Raw genomic sequence first — 21481 nt, 5'->3', positions numbered from 1 at the left:
AAAAAAGCTATAAACTATAAGAGAAGAGCTTTTAAAAAATATTGTTACAAAGAATTTAACAGATTATGTAAAAAGGAAATCAAGGATGCAAAAATGCAAAACGAATGACAGATTGCAAAAGACAGTAGGACAAACCCCAAAAAAGTCTTCAAATAGATTAATAGTAAAAAGGTCAAGTCTGAGCATGTAGGCCCTTTACAAAATAATCTAGAGTTGGTGACTGGGGACAAAGAGAAGGCTAATTTATTAAACCCTTTCTTCAGCTCTGTGTATACAAAGGAGCATGGGGGAGCTCATGTCCATAATGGGGGTGATAGTGACACAGCCCCAAATGATCCACAATGGCTCAAAGGTGATATGGTCCAGAAATATTTGGACAGAATAAAGGTGGATAAAGCACCTGGCCCTGATGGCATCCACCCACAGATCCTAAAAGAATTGAGCTCTGTAATTTCAGAGCCATTGGATCTAATTTTTAGGGACTCATTAATGACGGGAATAGTCCCACTGGATTGGCGCAGGGCGAACGTGGTGCCTATATTTAAAAAGGGATCAAAGTCTTTACCAAGTAACTATAGACTGGTTAGATTAACTTCTATAGCTGGGAAGATACTGGAGCGTTTAATAAAAGACCACATCGACGAGTTCTTGCTGAACAAAAACACTTTAAGCAACAGACAACATGGATTCATGAAAGACAGAAGTTGTCAGACAAACCTGATTTCTTTTTATGAGGAGGTAAGTAAAACCTTGGACAGAGGGGTGGCGGTGGACGTGGTATACTTGGATTTTGCAAAAGCGTTCGATACAGTTCCCCACACACTGCTCATGTGTAAGGTAAAGTCTACAGGTTTGGAAATATCAGTTTGTAAATGGATAGAAAATTGGCTAAAAGACAGAATTCAGAGAGAAGTGGTTAATGACTCTTACTCTGAATGGTCTGAGGTTATCAGTGGTGTACCCCAAGGTTCAGTGCTGGGACACCTACTTTTTAACATCTTTATAAATGATATTGGGTCTGGGATCAAAAGTAACATTTCCGCGTTTGCAGATGACACCAAGCTATGCAGTGGAATAACGTCCTTACAGGATGTCTCCAATTTACAAGCCGACCTCAATGCACTGTCTAATTGGGCGACTATGTGGCAGATGAGGTTAATTGTTGATAAATGTAAAGTTATGCATGCTAGGGGGGGGGAGTACAACTGGGGGAACCCATAGCGGAGAAGGATCTGGGGGGTTTTGGTAGAACATAAGCTCAATAACAACATGCAAGGCCAAGCTGCTGTTTCCAAAGCGAGCAAAGTCCTTTCTTGTATTAAGAGAGGTGTGGACTCCAGAGAGAGAGATATAATTTTGCCCCTGTTCAAATCATTAGTAAGACCTCACCTGGAATATGCCGTTCAGTTTTGGGCACCAGTTCTCAAAAAGGATATCGGGGAACTGGAGAAAGTGCAGAGAAGGGCAACCAAACTGATAAGAGGCATGAAGGAACTCAGCTATGAGGAAAGATTAGAGGAACTAAATTTATTCACTCTTGAGAAGAGGAGAATAAGGGGGGATATGATCAACATTTTCAAATATATTAGGGGTCCATATAGTGAACTTGGTGTTGAGTTGTTCTCTGTACGGTCAACCCAGAGGACACGGGGGCACTCTTTACGTCTAGAGGAAAAGAGATTTCATCTTCAAGTACGGAAAGGTTTCTTCAAAATGTGGAATAGACTCTCACCAGAGGTGGTTCTGGCCAGCTCAGTAGATTGCTTTAAAAAAGGCCTGGATACTTTCCTGATGGTACATAATATAACTAGGTACTAACATAGGTAAAGTTGATCCAGGGAAAATCTGATCGCCTCTTGGGGGGGGGGATCAGGAAGGAATTTTTTTCCCCTGCTGTAGCAAATTGGAGCATGCTCTGCTGGGTTTTTTTTTTGCCTTCCTCTGGATCAATTGTGGGCATAAAATTGGGTATTTGGATTGTACGATTATTGTTTAGTTTATTTATTTGTTTTTAAGGTTGAACTGGATGGACTTGTGTCTTTTTTCAACCTGACTAACTATGTAAGGATTACACCCAGCATACAGACTAAAAAGCATAGTAACAGAGCAGCATCCACACATGTAATATGAACAGATACTGGAGGACTACACCCGGCATACAGAACAGGAGAACTGGCACTAAGCTGTATCCATGCATCCAGAATAAGAACAGATACTGAGGACTCCATCCCAGCATACAGAACAAGCAAAGTGCTATTGTGCAATGTACATACATCCAGAATAAGAACATACAGAGAATGGCACACAGGACAAGCAAAATGTTACAGTGGAGAATCCATACATACAGCATAAGAACAAATAAACCAAGTGTGAATTTAGCCTGTTCCAGAAAAGCGATCTGTACCTTTCAGAGGGGGGGCTGAGCCTACCACCCTGTGAAATGTATTTTTTGCCAAATGGAAATCTTTAATGGAACATGCCACAAGCCAATCGTTCTACTCACGGTTGTAGAGCAGCAACAACAAACCGGGGAAGTTGGGGGAGTGGAGGGTGGTTGAATCCAGAATCCATAACAAGAGAAAAATGCTACTGTGTGGTGTCCATGCATTCCAAAATGAGGACAGACACTGAGAATTAAAGTATAAACATGCTTAGACTTGCCATACATGGTCAAATTTCAGAAAGAATTTTCTTTTGAAAATCAGAAAATGTATGCGTTTTGTGATCCGATGGCGCCACCATTGATTTTTCGAAAGTCGGCCAACCAGGCCTTCAATTTCACCTCATGTTGCTACAGAAAATAATTTTCGTCTTCCGGGAATTTTCTTTTCTTGCACATTTCTTTTTCGATTACATTTCTTGCACGATTCTCCCATCATTGTTTAGAAAATAGTTTCTTTTTTTAAAAAAATTTCCAAAATGCCCAATTACTCAAATTCGATTGGCGCGCGAAAATTGGCTGTTGCTGCAGCTCTCTAAAAAGGTGCGAAACACAGACGAAAATTCTTCTATAAGATTTTCAAAAGAAAATTTTCGAAATTCGACCCATGTATGGCCTGCCTAAGGGTAAAACTTTTACGTTTTGGGATTTGGTAAGGAAGAGTCACCCCCTCTATTTGTCCCGTTTACCATTATCATTGAAAGTAAAAGAAAATCCCCAAATAGTGGGTTGTCCCTAAAAAAGTAAGAGAGGGAAAATCTTCCAATGGGGACATAGTCCTGGTGACCTGGGGTTCCCAAGGAATTCCCTTTGCAGGAATTTTCTCACTTCCTGTTTGGCTATGCGACAGGACGTGAAGGGAAATATCTGCAATGGAACACAGATGGCGAAAAAAAAATATATATATCTGGGGTTATAACCCTCCCTTGCTCTATCCAATGAAAAAAAAATATGTTTTGCTCAGGGTCCTATTTTAAATCCAGGGTGATTTGAATGCCATAAAGGGTGACGGTAACAAAAATAAGGAGATGGGGGTACTTCCTGGGATGCATGGCTGAATTGACATTTTTTCTACACAACAGTGATGTGGACTTCTTTAAAAAATATTGTACAATAAAGACATTGCAATCCAATTTCACAGTTTATCAGTTTGGAGCTGTCAAAGCAAAGAATGATTGCTGGCTAGCTGCTAGCCATTATTACCCCTTGTAAGTGTAATTGCTTTCCCACCAGGAAATCCCCAGCAAAATCTGATTAACTGAAAAGACCAAAAGGCACAATGTAACTGTTGAAACATGCTATGTAAAGCATGTAGCAATTACACTGACCTATTATATAATATCACAGATTTAAAAATAGGTCGGTTTACTATTCACCGACCTCTCCCTAACAGTGATTGGAGGGGGGTGCACACATGGCTGCAGAACTTCATGGCTGTGGCAAAAATAACACCCGCTGTCATGTCTGGTTGGCAGTACCTACACTAAATGCAACCCATTTAAATAAACCGGGTGTAACGACATATTCGGCAACCCATCGCAGTTTGCTACAGAAGTGACGTTCTGTCGCCACCATCTTGCTACACCCCACACTCGTCCACAGCAAGAATACACTAAGAAGGGGGAAAGCAGACATGTTTATAACAGTAAAGTGAGTTTCTATAGTGAAATACAGGACTTGGAACGCCATCCGATGGCTTAGATGTTGAATTTTAAAAACAGCGAACTTCTGTCAGATTAGCAAACCTGTGAGATGAGCAGGGTTGCCGCTGCTTTTAAAATTCAAGATCTAAGTAGTCAGACGGAGTTGTAAGTCCTGTATTTCACTATATAAACTGACTTTACTGTTATAAATATGTGTAAAATGCAAATCTTCGATAGGTGTAACATGTCCGCTTTCCCCCCTTCTTAGTGTATCCTTACTGTGGACGAGTATGGGGTGTAGCAAGATGGCGGAGACAGAACGTCACTTCCGTAGCAAACTGCTTTGGGTCGCCGAATATGTTGTTGCAAGGGCTGTGTTTCAACTGTCCTGTGAGGGCTTTTCAAGGGTAAAACCGTGAGGAGATGACACGTTGCCTCCCAGCTGCCTATAAAACCAGCTCTAAAAAGTGATCCACCACCAAATGCTTTTATGATGGGAAAAGAGCTGCCACCAGTATTCATGAGCCCTAAGGGCTCGTTGACACTTGCTTCAAAATATGGCTTCGGACGTGCTTTTTTAAAGCTCTCTGAACACCAGTCAAAGCCCCTGTCACTAAATAAAATTGTTAGCTTACAATCATGTTTACACCTTGCGTTTGCTTCAAAAAGTATACCCCATGTTGAGCTCATGGAGAAAATGACTGCCAGGGTGAGGGATAGGCTTGAGGAGCATGACCTGGTCTGGGGGAGATGGCGGCTGCTGGAGGATTGATGGCGAACCGGTATGGATATGGCGATGTAGACCGCTGGCGCTCTATTTCCTTTTCTTTTTCTCTTTCTTTTCCTTTGCTTCTCTCTCTTCCACTCTTTTTGTTAATACTGCTGATGGTCCTTGTTCTGTTTTAAATCTGGCATACAAGCTAGGCAGCAGACCCGGGGTGGCCCCTTGGTTCCCAGCACGGACAACTGACTTTTGGTGTCCTTTGTCCCGCTGTGCACCCTTGGTCGGATTGCCTGATCTCACTGCACCTCCCAATACTGTGATTTTCTGCACTGTCTATCTACAGTGGGCCCCTTGTATTTTGGGAGCCATACTGCTATTGCTGTATGCCTGTACTATTACTTATGTTACACGACCACGAAAAATAAACTGTTATTTGAAAAGAAAAAAAAAAAAAAAGTATATCCCATGTCACATTAGTGGTGCTTCAAAACCTCCATAGAATACTATGACAAAGCTCCCTTGAAGCACCTACACAGGTTTTAAGCTAAGCTTTAATCCAGCTTTGATTTGCAGGTATGCGATATCAGCACACACAGTGCATCTGCCAAGCTTCATTAAAGCAAAAATAAATACATAAGCACCACCAAAGCATCATTGAGGCACCACTGAATTTTGTTGAAGTTGAAGCAAGTGTAAATGAGCCCTAAAGCTGGCCCAAACACTGCGGAGCCTCGATCACTAGCAATGAATGAAAATTATTGCTGCCTCAGCTACACAGAATGCGTAGATTTAAAAGGAACAAAAACGCAGCTTCTTAGTGATCCTGAGCTGGAAAGAGTCTGGCCATGAGAACTCTCTCACAGTGTTGAATACTTACCTAGAGATCACAGGAAAGTCATACAACCATTTTCATCCCCATTTTTTTTACATTATTAGTATGCATCATCCATGCACCAAAGCTGTAATTAAACTTGGAAAGCTGATAATCGGGCTCAAAAGTTGAGTTGCCTGAGGGGTCAGTTATACTCATAATCAGCAGATTAAACAAATAATTCCCTGATGAAAAGAAATGTACTGAGCATCTTCTAATAACAGTGATGATTATTAAAAGGCCTGTACACACAATTCAAAAATCAGAAGTAAAATTTACTTTGAGGAACGATCTGCCGATTTTCGGATAGTTCGTATGGTACTTTTGATCTACGATTTTGATCATACATGAACACAAGGTCCGATTTTCGTTTCATTAGTAAGTTTTTTTGTCCGAAAAAAATCCTAAGAGCAAGACTACGCATGCTCAGAAACGAATGAACACATACAAAACTATTCAACACATTATGTCACTTCTGACGTTGTACTCTGTCGCCCGAAAATTTTTGTATGGCGAGTAACCTCTTCACTTTTGACATGAAACTAGCATGCAACAAAAAACAGAAGAACATTCATCCGAAAATCCGATCGTGTGTACAAGGCCTAACTTATTTAAAGCCAGCTAAAACATTAGCATTTTCTGTTTTTTTGGATGCGGTGGGAAAAGGTTAGAACCTCTGCCAAGTATTGTTGTCTGTGTACCTGAGAGGTTTCTCCCCACCACTTTTGAGGCATCCAACAGAACAGGAACTGAGGGAATTTTGCCCTAAAAAGGGACACAGGTAGCAAAAAAATTGACATTGCTAGTAGTTTGTAGGAGGTTTAAAGCCCTGGTGCCCAACCTGCTTATCTGAATCTGGAAGCCCCCTTTAACAACGGGACCCCCAGATCCCTGACCCCCCCCCCACACTTCATCTTGGTGACAGCTGTAATATATAGCTGAGTGTGGGGTCACCTGGTGATGTAAACGGTAGCTCTGGCTGTATGTTTAGGGTCGTTGTCCTGCTGGAAGGTGAGCCTCCACCCCAGTCTCAAGTCTTATGCAGACTAACAGGTTTTCTTCTAAGATTGCCCTATATTTGGCTACATCCATTTTCATGACCAACTTCCCTGTCCGTGCTGAAGAAAAGCATCCCCAAACATGATGCTGTCACCACCATATTTCACAGTGGGGATGGTGTGTTCAGGGTGATGTGCAGTGTTAGTGTAGCACCGGTACTCCTAACAAGTATGCATTATATGTTTAAATTTAGTTTTTGCCCAAAACTGTAAAGTTTTGGGACTAATTGTGCTAAATTGTACTTTGGCTGGGCTGTATAGAAGTTCTGCCTGGTCATAGGTGGGGTTGTACACCTGTGGGAGGCTATAGAACGCAGTCTGGTTGGACACATTGGGTTCCAATATATCTCGGAACCAATCAGTGGGTGCGTTGTCTCACTGCGCAATCCGGGAAGGGGTACTTAAGGTGCCAAAATCTTGTGGTTCGGGGTTTCCGGTCCAGAAGTTGTTGCCGATTCCATGGTCCTGGTCCCCCTGACCAGCCCCCAGGGGCCCTCGTGGCCTGGGGTATGGATCCATCATATAACGAGCCTCAGAACTGGCTAGTTTGAGGGACATTAACTAAAAGCAGGGTTCTAAGGTGTTCCGGTGCCGTCTCGGGTTTCAGAGAGGCCCAGCAACTCTACAAGCGACCAGGGGAGAACTCTTCAGTAGGAGACACACACACACACACACACACACACACACACACACACACACACACACACACACGACTGGCTGCTCGGTAAGAGCCTGGAAGCTGAGCTGCCATGGACATTGATTGAATCCACAATTCTTACAGTATCGCCGGTCCGGCTGAAAGATTCTGGTACAGTAAAAAAGTTCCCACTTTTATCCTTCCAGTTGTAGCTAAATTTCCAACCAAGTCTGCATGAGAGACTTTGAAAAGCTAGAATTACCTGTTGGCTGCTAAACCTAAAACTTAAGGATTTAGCCAACAGTTGGGGGGTCCAGTTGCGAGCTGCTGTTCCCTGGATTGTGTATAGAGAGAGACTGTTATTGAAGCCAGTAGTTCCAAGCACCTGAACTAAACTCTACCCTGATACCTTCTATTCCCAACTTAGAGAATGGGTTTGTTCAACCGTTTTATGCAAAATAAAAATCTTGACAAGGAATTCAAGTGTCGGTCTCTACAGTTACTGGGTAATCAACCCTGAGAACCCCTAGACAAGGACAACGAGTGCGAGCTGGAGGAGGTAATCGGTAAGCCCAGAAAAATTCAGCAGCTCCTTCGGGGGTTAGTGCTACCTTAGTCTTCCGCCACAGTGTTTTGATTTTAGGCCAAAAAGTTTAATTTTGGTCTCATCTGACCAAAGCACCTTCTTCTACATGTTTGCTGTGCCCCCCACATGACTTCTGGCTTAAAAAAAAAAAAATAAGAGGAAGGACATCCTGATCCTTTAAAAACAGAATGGTGCTTGTGCTGTGTAATTTGTCCCTCTCTACATTCTAAAAGACCTGGTTAATCCTACCTGTTCCTGTGTCCCCCAGTATGCCGACCACAGTAATTATGGCTGCTAATCCCCAATTACTGCAGTCAGGTCATGTGCCTCTGTCATCCCTGTCAACTCAGTAGTCTGTGTGTGGTGTGAGCCATCTCCTCCCTGCCCCTCCCAACTCCATAGCTGTAAAATTACTACAGAGAAATCCTGTAAACCCCTCTTACAGGACAATATAACATGCAGTATCTTTTTCTAAAACTTCTTTCATAAAATACCCCATTTTAAAGCCACTGGGTGCTCAAGTGACCTCCCGCAGCTCTCCTCTTCGCTAACATCAACAAATCTCGGCCCCACTCTCTGTAGTGCTCGGATCGGGGAAGGAGAGTGCCTGCAGGTCATGTGAGCGCCCAGCAGCACTGTAAAATAAGGTATTTTGTGAAAAAAAAAAAAAAAAAAAAACAGATATTGCACATTATATTTTCCTGTAGGAGAGGGGATTGTAGGATTTCTCAGTAGTGACTTTACAACCACTTTAAGGGGACTACTGCCAGAAAAGTGACATTAGAACCGTTCTGAATTACCATTTGTCTTTCTTGCATTAAAAATCTGCCCGTTTTCCAAATGTTTTTTACTGAACGATATGTGCGGCCCCTGTAGGGATATCACAAATGAAGCCCCCCTATATCTATTAAGTTGACGACCACTGGTTTAAAAGATATGTCAGGATTTTCCTGCTCTCTGCCATGAAAAACTCCATTCACTTCCTGCCTTTTTTGAGATTCAAATAGGACAGAAAGAGAAAAGAGGGAATCTCCTCAATGGGTCAAAATACACACAGCAGTTGAAAGCCAACAGGATCCCCATTCAAATCAAAAGAAATGTAAAGCTTCATGCGGAACGTTAGTCGGAAAATGAAGTCATTATAGGTCACTTCAGGCTGGACCCTTTTGCAGGTATAGCTATGTAACACATTAAAAATAAGTGTCTGCTGTTCCGGGATCAGCGGGCAGGCCCCTGCTTTCCTTTAATGAAAGGCTATGCCTCCTGGGATATGTGACATACAAATCCAGGGCAGAACAATGGGCACATCATTCGCCTAAGGCAAGTGACGTGCATGGGGAGGAAGAGCGGACTTTTCTCTGAACCATGGGAGCTATACTCCTCTATATAGGAGAACATGAGGTCTCCATCATGACACAGGTGGACACTAATGAGAGGTACTTACTGAGGGAGTGGGGTGCTCCACCCAAAAGGATTTGATCAGAATCCATACAATAGGCAAACCCCAAAAAAAAAAAGCATAAAGATGGCTCTGCCATAAGACCATACAACAGAACAAAAATATTACAGTGCACACATGCAAAACTACCATCTACCTCCAGCAAGGCTTTTTATCTTTTTTAGGGTACTTTGTCGCAGTAAGTGGGCTTAAGCACCATATAGCAATATGGTGTGACCAAATCCCCATATTTTCTGATAATGTTTTTTGAAAATGTCTAGGTGTTTTAAAAAGCCTTGCTTGAGGTAAATGTCAGTTTTGCATGTGTGTGCTGTAAGATTTTTGTTCTGTTGTATGTTCTTATGGTAGCACCATCTGTATGTATTTTTTAGGGTGTGCCCCCCAAATATCCTGTCCAAATCCTGTTGGGTTGAGCACCCCACTCCCTCAGTAAGTACCTCATTAGTGACCACCTGTGTCATGGGTGGAGACCTCATGTTCAACCATATAGAGGAGTATAGCTCCCATGGATCAGAGAAGCAGGATCTCCCAATCTATGGATAGTGTAGGACACACTAATCATGGGCTACTTTGTCGCAGTAAGTGGGCTTAAGCACCATATAGCAATATGGTGTAACCAAATCCCCATTTTTTTTTTTTATAATGTTTTTTGAAAATGTCTAGATTTGGGGTCTAATAGACCCCAGATCTCTCCATAAAAAGTACCTGTGACTGCCAACGATATCAATTATGTTGTTAATCCATTGTGATAGCAATAAATGTAATACAAAAAATATAAATAAAATAAATTTTCCCCGGCCTTGTTACACTGGGTGTGGATGGCAACATCTGACATAAGTGGATTTCCTATATCACTCCTTCCTTTTTGTTTCTCCCCTGTAACTTTTGGGTTTCAGAAAATGCCTCCTGACATCTGAATGTGTATCTTTGCGCCAATGGGATCTAGCTAAACTACTGTTCTTGATCTGCCATTATTAGGCTTGATAAAAATGTATGTTGTATCCCGCCTTGGGTATCATTTATCCTATGCTTGTTTTCCTTACATTATGATCTGTATGCTAGCACTTATTGTCCTTTGTCAATCTGCTTATCTTGTACCCTTGGTTATTGTTGGGGAAAAAAAAATAAAAAAATGAAAGCTCCTCTGTCCTACTGTGCAGATGGGCATGTAGGACACACATATGTAAACAGCGATTGAACCACAAGTGAGGTATCGCCACAAATGTCAGAGTGAAAGCAATATAGCTCTGATAACCAGTAAAAGGCTTTTAATTGTGTCTATGTAGAATTTTAGGTACCATAGTGTCACCATTTCACAGTCATGCAAAACTTTAAAGCAGAGTTCCACACAAAAATTTAACTTTCCCTTTAAGGGAAGGTTACCCTGACATGCTACATTTGGCACAAAATTTTTTGGGGGAGGGGGCGGAAACCCTACTTTTAGAGGTTTCCAGCTCCCACTTCCTCCTGTCGCAACGCCAGAAGTAAGCCTTTCCCCCCTCCCTCTCGGCAATCGCCTGGGACACGTCGCATGTCTCAGATAATTGCCCGACCAGTCACAGCGTGGCTCGCGCATGTGAAGGCACAGCCGGCTGCCCAGAGTGACAATGCCGGTGCTGCAGAGAGGGGGGAGACGGGTGGGGCTTCATTCCCCTATATTGCTGGACCCTGGAACAGGTAAGTGTCCGATTATTAAAAGTCAGCAGCTGCAGTATTTGTCAAAAATGAAAGAAAAACAAAGAGGGCGCACCAGCCATGTGGATTATCCTTAGATTATATTTATTGGAAAGATAAGAAGAAAACTACTCACAAACAATAATGACATTTCTTGCCATATGAGTTGACCACTCATATGGCAAGAAAGTCCGGTGGTTGGCGTGTGCGCAGGAGTGTATCCTTTCTGTGGCTGCAGTATTTGTAGCTGCTGACTTTAAAAAAAAAAAAAAATGTAAGTGGAACACCGCTTTAAATCTTGACATGTTTGGTATCTATTTACTCGGTGCAACTTCTTTTAGATTATTTAAAAAATTGGTATTATATTGTGTTTGTGCACACAATTTAAGTGTATTTAAGCGTGTTCTTATTTTTCCCCTGAAAATTTTTTTTTGATAGACAGAGGCACAAATACTACTACAAAAAAATAAAATTGGGCCTCCGCCATTGCAAAATATACAATGCTTGGGATGCTACATACTTGTCTAGCAAAAAAAAAAAGGGGGGGGGGGAGAGAGAGCAGATTTACAGATTTTAATATGTAGGAGAGAAAGGTCGGGATTGGCTGTAAGTTTTTAGATGCGCACACCTGAGAAGAAGTTGATGTACAGAACTATATGTCACATGGAGGATGCTGCATTCAGGACATCCCTCCTCTTCCCCCACTAAGTGCCATGTGTACCCCAGTACTATGACATAGGTAACCTGTGTGTTCCGGAACCATCCAATATAGGCCCATTATAGGGGGAGTCCACCCACTGTCCAGCAGTGCTGGCTCCTCAGTGAGCCCTCCCCCTAGAATAGTGTAGAGGTGGGGGCGCTCACTCACCCGCACATTGTTGGTGCTCAGGCTGTACACCTCTATGTAATTATGGCGGATCCAGTCCTGCGAGTCCTTCAGCTCGGGCCGAGCACTCCGCTTGGCCTCCTTTATCCTCTTCTTACTCTTGTGGTTCATCCCGAGTATTCCCTACCAGGCGCGCTCCGGTCCCCCAGCTATCTCCTAGCCGCTCACCAGACACTCTGCGCCCCGCCCACCTTCGCCTACCCCATTTCCGATTGGCTCACACGTATCAGGAAGTGAAGCGTCCTCCCGCACGCCTTGTCCTGAAGGAGCCGCCATGTTGGGAGGGTCAGCGCACACCCGAAACTATGTAACGCCCAATACTTTTCATTTTCACCTTCTATCGGCGCTAAGCGTATTTTTTTTTTTAACTAAGCAAATGACTGCGTACACATGTCTGCAGCGACACATCCTTCAACTAAAGCTATGCGGTTCCCTCTACCAATATGGCTGCCGGGCTCCGCCGATGGCGCCATTAGTGTGCGACAATATGGCGGCGCACGTGTGGAGGAGTTCCCCCCGGTAATGTCTTCGGATGGGGGAAGAAGGGGAGCTTCGAGTCGTGCTCCGGGAGTATGTGTACGTCCAGGAGGAGGGGGAAGAGGACGGGGAGCTCAGGCTGACCATCCCTGAGGTGCTGCTAGTATTATTGTCCACAATGGGGCGCCATGGGTTACGTGCAGAACCGCAGGCAACGCTTTAACCCGCTCACTTCTGGGGCGGCCAATCACTGACCGAGTCTGACCAGAGACACGCCCACTATTCTCTACTGATATCCCAACTACAGACCATGATACATACATTGTGTATTTTTTCAACCTAACTATCTATTATTATATACGTCTAGGGGATTTCCGAGCAGATGTATCACCTACCTTATACTTTGCTCTGGCGCTTCCCTTCTCCACCAAAACTGCATGTAAATTAATTTTGTGTGAATGGGGCAAAATTGAATATTCTCAGACTGTTGATCGAATGTTAATAATTGGAAAGAAGAAGGTTAAATCGGGAAAATATTGCATTATAACTACTAGATTGAGCTAAGGGGTGTATTTATTTCCTATGATATTCAGCGCCATCTAGTGGCAATAATGCAGTACTTTTACCACTCACAATCCTTGTTTTCTATATAAACAACATTCAGTCTGCAGAGAATATAGCCGGAAAACAATCTATTTTTCCCCATTCCCAAAAAACAAATTTGCTTGACGTTTCACTAGACAAGCTATGCACATTTTTTATATAAATACACCTCATAGTGTTTAATAAAGGGGGGGGTCACCATTTCCTAGGTGGGGAGTTGCCCTATTATGCTGCGCACACACGACTAGACTTTCCAGCAGACTAGGTCCAACGGAATCAGTCCATCAGACAATCCGATCGTGTGTGGGCTAATCCGATCGTTTTTCATCTAAAAAAAATCAGACAGACTTCGAAATAGAACATGTTTCAAATCTGTCCGATGGACTCAATTCCTATCGGGAAAACCGTTTGTCTGTGTGCTGGTCCGACGGACCAAATACAACGCAAGGGAAGCTACTGGCTATTGAACTTCCTGTTTTAGTCCTGTCTTACGTCATCACGTTCAAAACAAACGGACCGTTAGTTCGGAAAGTCCGTCCGAACTCTGCAGAAAGTCCGTCGGGACCTAGTCTGCCGGGAAGTCTGGTCGTCTATACCAGTGTTTCTCAACTCCAGTCCTCAAGGCGCCCCCAACAGGTCATGTTTTCAGGATTTCCCTCAGATGAAACAGCTGTGGTAATTACTAAGGCAGTGCAACTGATCAATTCCCCTGTGCAAAATAATGGAAATCCTGAAAACATGACCTGTTGGGGCGCTTTGAGGACTGGGGTTGAGAAACACTGTTCTATACGCTGCATAAGAAGAACCTTGTCTAAACCATGTGTAACCCTGAAATGGCAGGTTCTCTTTAAAGCGGGAGTCCACCGGGACTCCGCGTTTTTTTTTTTTTTTTTTTTTTTTTTTTTTTTAAAGCCAGCAGCTACAAATACTGCAGCTGCTGACTTTTAAATAGTGACCCTTACCTGTCCAGCGCGCCCGCGATGTCGGCACCCGAAGCCGATCGCTCGCTCGGCTGCCGGGTCCCGCCGCCATCTTGGGTATGGGAATCAGGAAATGGAGCCTTTCGGCTTCATTTCCCGGTTCCCTACTGCGCATGCGCGAGCCGTGCGGCGCAATCCGGACGGTCCCCGCTGCCTCTGGGAGCTGTGTTTCCCAGCAGGCAGCGGGGCACTTGCTGAAGGGGGCGGGCGCTTGCGGAACGGGGGCGTAACCTACGCTCGTTCCGCAGAGAGCTAGCCCGGAAGTGGGTGCAGTTACCTGGATTATCCAGGTAACTGCACCCCCCTCCCCCCTGAAAGGTGCCGATTGTGGCGCCGGAGGGGGGGGGGATTCCGATGAGCGGAGGTCCATTTTAGGGTGGACCTCCGCTTTAAGGTCACAAAGTGTTTTGATTGACATGGTCACTTTATCCATTTTCTACTTTATTCAAAAGAAAATAAACTTTCTTAACTTATGTCACGGGGCACAGAGCCATAGTAGTTACTATGTGGGTCATAGGCCACCTTTAGGTGATGGACACTGGCACGCCCTAAGACAAAAAGTGCACTTCCTATATAACCCCTCCTACTACTGGGAGTACCTCCAGTTTTTTCATCAGTGTCTAAGGTGTTGGTCACAAGTAAAGATGTGCTGTGCTGCACTCCATTGGAGCGATCCTTGATGGGGATAGCCATACTGGCCGGATCCATTCAAAGTGTCTTTTTGGCCAAATTGAATGGTACCCGGGCCTCATATCTGAAGAAACAAGTTCTTGCCTGTAACGCTTCTCTTTTAGAGAGCTGGACCCTGGGATCCAGTACCTTTGGTAGTAAGGCCATAAAGTTTTTTTCTGGTGGTGGTGCTATTGTGGGTATTTTGGGCTTTCTCGAGGATCCCCAGCTCCTGAAGGTTTAACGGTGAAGATTGGGTCTGTTGGTTTACCACAGAAAACCCTGCGGCAGGAAAGTTAGGTTTAAAATTAGTAAATGCTGTCATGCCTATGTGTCACCACTGGGGGCTGTATTGAGCACTCTCCGCCTCACGCTCAGAGCCATGCTGTGTCTGGAAAGCTGCAGATGCTTCTTCCTCTGGCAAACAAGACCTCCAGTAAGCCGGGGGGGGGGGGGGGGTCTCTCTCTGCCCCCAGTGCTGATTTTCTTCCCCTTTTCTTGGGGAAAGAATGTTGCAAGTTTTGAAAAAAAATCGTCACACCACTCAGCGGCTTCCAGACCCCCCCCCCCCCACCATTTCTGCTCCCTCCCATGGATCCCATAGGACATGGAGGCCGCCGCTCGCGTGGGAAAAAGTATTTATTTATTTATTTAAGAAGGGAAAGGGCCGTAGGCCATGCGCGGGTGGGGGGGGGGGGTTTGGCGTCAGTGTCCAGCACAGAGAGGTACATTTTAAAAGGCACCATTTGTGTTTTTTGCAGGCTGCGGAGGGATACAAGAGCAAAAGTGGCATTTAAGAGGTTTGGTGACAGAGGCATTTCCTTTGACACATTTACTATTGCATCAGGCTGGGCCTTGATAGCAGCAGAAGAGCGTGACTATTGTTCAAGCAGAGGATGCATTCCCTCTGGTAGTGCCTATGCTTTGTCCATCGGGCTACGAGCAGAAGGGGGGTAAAAAAAAACACCTAAAAAAGGACTCTAGAAGGTCTGTTGTCACGCGGCAGCCTAGAACCATTTGAAAATAGATGGTATCCTCCTCTGCGAGTGATATGGCCAGTCAGAGTGAGCTATCAGGAGGGGCAAGTGTTGCAGCTGCTCTTAACACTGCAGCCCCTATGTATATCATTAAGGAGGTTTTTTCTTCTACCATTTTAAGTTTGGAGCAAAATATTGATGCTTTAATCGCATCCTAGAGTGGGACCATGCATACTGTAGCAGATCCCCGTCCACTGCTCAGGACCCTCATGCTGCGGAACAAGGGGCAAGAGATAATGAATTTCTCTCAAAGGACCAGGAAAAGACTGACTCCTCTCCCGAAAATCCTAATATGGAAGGATCAGCTTCACAGGAAAGACTGTTGGTAAAGTCTCTCACTGAAGTGGTCCGCTTGACTGCTTTACAGGCAGTAAAAAAGTCAATCAATGAGCCCACCTCTGGCTTGGGTTCACTAAAGCCTCCCCAGTCTGTTCATGCCTTTCCTATCCATTCATGGCTAAGAAAGCTCATGTATTCTGAGTGGGAACATCCAGATGAACTGTTTTTCCCTCCAAAAAAGTTTTCAATACTTTATCATATGGAGGAAGAATTCTATAAGAAATGGGGGATTCCAGCAATTGACGCTGCTATATCCTCTGTAAACAAAAACCTGACTTGTCTTGTAGACAATGCTTAAATGCTGAAGGATCCAAGGAAAGGAAGTCTCTTTCTGGCTTTGGATCATCTTTTGTCTCAAAAAAAGTGATATCAGTGGTTTCCATGGAGGAGCAAGGGTTAGGGTTTTATCCAAACCTTTTCATGGTACCAAAACCAAACGGGGATGTCAGACCAATTTTACATCTCAAGGATCTAAACCAGTTCTTGAACATCCATTCCTTTCGCTTTGGAGTCAGTCCGATTCAGTAGTCTCCATCCTACAAGGGGGAGAATTTCTGGCGTCAATTGACATCAAGGATGTTTATCTCCATGTGCCAATTTTCCCCGCTCACCAGAAATTTCTGCGCTTCAAGGTAGAAAATCTTCCTTTTCAGTTTGTAGCTCTGCCTTTTGGTCTCGCTACTGCACCTCGAGTGTTCACAAAGATCCTGGCCCCTCCTTTAGCCAGGTTAAGGGCTCAAGGTATAACGATACTAGCCTACTTAGACGATCTACTCTTGGTAGATCAGTCGGTAACACACTTAAACCAAAGTTTGGTCACCACAGTCAGCTACCTAGAATTCCTAGCCTGGATTCTCAACCTAGATAAATCCTCCTTAAAACCATCAAGGAGATTGCATTACTTGGGGCTGATCATAGATACAGTTCAGAAGAGGGTGTTTTTGCCCCAGGAAAGGATCAGTTCCATAAGGGAACTGATTCAGTTGGTCAAAACAAAGTATAGTCCTTCTATTCAGCTTTGCATGAAGTTGTTGGGAAAGATGGTGGCTTCTTTTTAGGCTGTTCCTTTTGTGCAGTTTCATTTGAGACTGCTGCAAAACAGTATTCCGTCAACTTAGAACCTGAAGGTCCAAACTTTGGACCAATGCATTTATCCCCCGTCAGGGCCTCAATTGGTGGTTTATGTCCAGTAATCTTCAACAAGGAAAATCCTTTCTACCAGTCACCTGGAAGGTGGTAACGACAGATGCGCACCTTCTGGGCTGGGGAGCAGTCCTGGAAGAAGAATCTGTCCATGGGAAATGGTCCAAATCAGAGAGGACCTTGCCCATCAATATTCTAGAAATTCAGGCAATACGTATGGCCCTAGAGGCCTGGACGCTCAGACCACAGAATTGTCCTGTCATGATCCACTCCGACAGTGCCACAGCAGTGGCCTGTATCAGTCACTAAGGGGGCACGAGAAGTTGTGCAACCCAAAGAGAGGCGAATCATGTTCTATCTTGGGCAGAAAACATTCCTTGCCTATCAGTGATTTTCATTCCAGGGATAGAGAATTGGCAAGCAGACTACATGAGTCGTCAACAGTTGTTTCCGGGAGAATGGTCCCTTTACCCCAACATATTTCTTTCAATATGTCAAAGATGGGGTGTTCCGGATGTGGATCTGTTTGCGTCCAGGTTCAACAGGGTCGACAATTTTGTGTCAAGGACAAAGGATCCGTTGGAATGCGGAACAGACACCTTGGTTTTTCGATGGGATCAGTTTTCACTGATGTATGCATTTCCTCCTGTTCTGCTTCCGCGCCTTCTTCGCAGGATCAAGCAAGAAGGTAAGGAGGTGATTCTTGTGACCCAGGAGATCTTGGTTTGCCAAGATCATAAAGATGGTGGTAGGGGACCCTTGGACCCTACCACTATGGCCAGACCTTTTCTCGCAAGGTCCAGTATTCCACCCTACATTACAAACGCTAAATTCAACAGTTTGGCTATTGAGCCCGCATTCCAAAAGATTGTGGGCTGTCAGCTTCAGTAGTTTCTACCTCGGTTAATCCTAGGAAGCTGGCCTCCAGAGTCATATGCTTTAGAGTCTGGAAGGCATATGTCTCCTGGTATGAATCCAGAGGTTGGCACCCCAAAAAATGTCATAGGTAGGATCCTTGAATTCCTACAGATGGGATTAGAAATTAAGCTGGCCCGAGTACTATCAAAGGTCAGATGTCGGCCTTATCAGTGTTTTTTCAATGACCACTTGCTTCTCACTCTCTGGTTCGTAACTTTATTCAGGGGGTAACACGGAGTAATCCTCCAGTTAGGTCACCCCTGAACCCTTGGGACTTGAATTTAGTCCTGTCAGCATTACAATAAAAGCATTTTGAGCCTATGCAGGATATTCCCTTAGTCCTCTTGACAAGGAAAATAATTTTCCTCCTTTTCATATTAAAGGACACTCCACCAGGACTGTTAGTGCTTCTTGGGCAGTGGATCACCATGGCTCAGATCTGCAAGGCCGCAACTTGGTCTTCAGTCCATACAATTACTAGATTCTACTAAATAGATGTAGAAGGTCATGAGGATATCTCCTTTAGGCGCAGTGTACTGCACTAATAGTAACCAATACTGTGACATAAACTATAAACCACACTTGTTTGATAATTAAGAAAAGAATGATACGTTACACCAACACTCTCATATATAGTGCAATGTTTGATTAATATATATTTGTTGTTTTATCTACAATATATATAATGTGTGTGTGTGTGTGTGTGTGTGTGTGTGTGTGTGTGTATATATATATATATATATATATATATATATATATATATATTGCAATGTAGATAAAACAACAAATGTATATTAATCAAAGTTTGCACTATATACGAGAGTGTTGGTGTAACGTATCATTATTTTCTTAATTATCAAACAAGTGTGGTTTATAGTTTGTCACAGTATTGGTTACTATTCACCTATATTAATTTATGATTTTGTTGCATTAGTTTGGTTAGGTTATTCATTTATATAAGCGCTGCACTTTATGCACTTTTTCACTCGACAACAAAGTTATCTGTTGTGCTAGCTGCTAATCTTTGCTTTTGTTCTATGGTTGCGCAGGGTATTTTTTTTATATTGTATTTGCAGTATAGGTCCTCTTGTCTCTTGGTGCCCTACTTCTGTTGTCTCCCTCCCTTCAGTTGCCATTGCTATGGGACATCCCACATAGTAACTACTATGGCTCTGTGTCCCGTGATGTACGATAAGAAAATAGGATTTTTATAACAGCTTACTTGTAAAATCCTTTTCTTTGAAGTACATTACAGGCCACAGAGGTCCCTCCCTTCTTTGGTATACACGTGTATTGCTTTGCTAAAAAACTGACCTACTCCCATTAGTGAGAGGGGTTATATAGGGAGTGTATTTTTTGTCTTGGGGCGTGTCAGTGTCCATCACCTGAAGGTGGTCTATAACCCACAAATAACTATGGCTCTGTGTCCCGTGATGTACTTCAAAGAAAAGGATTTTACAGGTGAGCGGTTATAAAAATCCTATTTTTGGCTTTAGATATGTTACATATTTAGTTTTTTTTATCTAATTGCTTTCTTTGTGAGCCTGCCCTTAAAGTGGTTGTAAACCCTTACAAACCACTTTGACCTGCAGGTAAGCCTAGATTAAGGCTTACCTGTAGGTCCAAGAAATATCTCCTAAACCTACACGGTTTAGGAGATATATCCCGAAAGACAGGCACCGCTGTCTACGGCGTAGGGGCACTGAGCGTGCCGCTGTTAACGGCGATATGCCGAGAGTAGCGGCTCCCATGCGAATGCGCGGGAGTGACGCCATAGCAGCTTCGTCGAATGACAGCGGCGGAGCAGCGAGACCCACCGAGTAGATGGATGCTCCGGACTACAGGGGACGGAGTAGATGGATGCTCAGCGGTGACACATAATGGACTACTATGTGATGCATAGTAGTCCATTATGCTTTACCTTTGCAGGGAATCAAAGAGGAAGTAAACCCATCAGGGTTTACTTCATCTTTAATGCTGACACTGCTACAATATAGGATCAGCACTATGGACAGCGCTGAAGATGCCAGGCCTTATCAGGATGTGAAATCCCGGCTGCAGGCAATATTGGCAACGAGCTTGTGTATTATGGCTTACAAAGTAGCTGACATATTGCAGCTTTTAACTATCATACTGGCAATGTTTGGCCCAAATGGACTATGTAAAGTGACAGGAAACCTGGACTTCTGCTTTAAAGCTGAACACTAGACAGATTTAGGAGACACAAAGTAATGAAATGAATTAGTACATTAGTAATGCGTATATTTTTTACTGCAAGCAGTGCAAGTATCTGAATTTGACCTGGTATCACCCTCTTGAATAAATGTACAGTAGAGCTCAGCCTAGGAGAGGGAATGACAGCACAAATGAGCCAATTAGTTGTGCTATAATGTGTATGTGCTACCAAGGAGCATTGCTGATAGGAGGGGAGAGCAGAGTGACAGAGATGAGCTCATAAATCTGCTGCTTCTCTTTTCACTGTCCATTCGCACACCGGGAAAGAGATAAGACCTGTAAGTTTCACTTGTTTACAGCAGAAGAAAATAAAACCTTCTAAATTGACAGAAAGGTCTGTGCTGTGTGGAGTTGTGTAAATGTTAGGACTAGGTGAACAGAATTACAAATCCTATGGAAGGTAAAACAGGTCTGTTATGTTTTATTTTATCTAGGAATTAATTAACTGTCAAAGCAAAACAGTGCAAGCAAAACCATTTTGTTTTTTTACCCTTGTTCACCAATTTAACAAAAAATGTTTTACAGGTACTGGATTCAGAATATGGAATGTATGTCTGGCCCTGTGCACTGGTCCTTGCACAGTATATATGGTTTCACCGATCAGTCATAACTGGCAAGAGGGTATTAGAAGTATGTTTGTTATTTCCCTTTAAATATATTTACGTAGTACCCTAGTCAGGGACAATATTATTCCTGATATGTTAAATGGGCTAGTTTAAAGTGTATTTTTCTAAAAATAAAAAATAAACTTTTTAGAGGGTTAAATATGCCCAAAAGTGATATTTTAGCAGATTAATCTCCAAATGATTTATTATGTATATCTGGGACATCGGTGGTGGGATTTCTGTGTTTGAGTTCATAGGTAAATAAATCTTCCAGAGGCATGTTCCTCTCAAGGTTGCCCTTCTTTTGGATGTTTTGTTTTTGTATCCTTTTTTTCAAGAAGTCTATATATTTCTGTTGTTGCAATGTACTGCGAGCAAGACTTTCAGGTGACCTTAAAGCAGGTGTAGGCAACCCCTGGCACTGGTACCGCAAGCGGCACATGAAGCCTCTTCAGCCGTCACTCGACTCCCTCATCAGAAGAGCAGCACAGGGAAGT

At 43.5% G+C, this 21481-nt stretch overlaps 2 protein-coding genes across 4 annotated transcripts in view; one reads left to right on the top strand and one right to left on the bottom strand.

Moving 5' to 3' along the window:
* The window catches only part of JMJD6 (jumonji domain containing 6, arginine demethylase and lysine hydroxylase), a 41460-nt gene extending 29270 nt beyond the window's left edge, over positions 1-12190 (bottom strand). Inside the window, exon 1 of the mRNA XM_077459283.1 lies at positions 11961-12190. Within this exon, the coding sequence (XP_077315409.1) occupies positions 11961-12089 (129 nt within the window). The 5' untranslated portion in view covers positions 12090-12190. The remainder of the gene's footprint in view (positions 1-11960) is intronic.
* Positions 12191-12422: 232 nt separating this feature from the next.
* Positions 12423-21481, top strand: part of METTL23 (methyltransferase 23, arginine) — a 36167-nt gene continuing 27108 nt past the window's right edge. Inside the window, exons 1-2 of one of the 3 annotated variants that reach the window (XM_077459284.1) lie at positions 12423-12554; positions 20905-21009. In XM_077459284.1, the coding sequence (XP_077315410.1) occupies positions 12501-12554; positions 20905-21009 (159 nt within the window). In that variant the 5' untranslated portion in view covers positions 12423-12500. Of the gene's footprint in view, positions 12610-20904; positions 21010-21481 lie in introns of those variants that run through there. The other 2 variants (XM_077459285.1, XM_077459286.1) reach the window with 2 other exon arrangements.

Source organism: Lithobates pipiens, unplaced genomic scaffold (assembly GCF_037356315.1).
Source record: "Lithobates pipiens isolate NorthernLeopardFrog02 unplaced genomic scaffold, aLitPip1_a1.2 Scaffold_28, whole genome shotgun sequence".
In the NCBI taxonomy this organism is placed as follows: Eukaryota; Metazoa; Chordata; class Amphibia; order Anura; family Ranidae; genus Lithobates; species Lithobates pipiens.
Note: the sequence above shows the minus strand (reverse complement) of the source record. Positions and strands in the feature narration are given on the sequence as shown.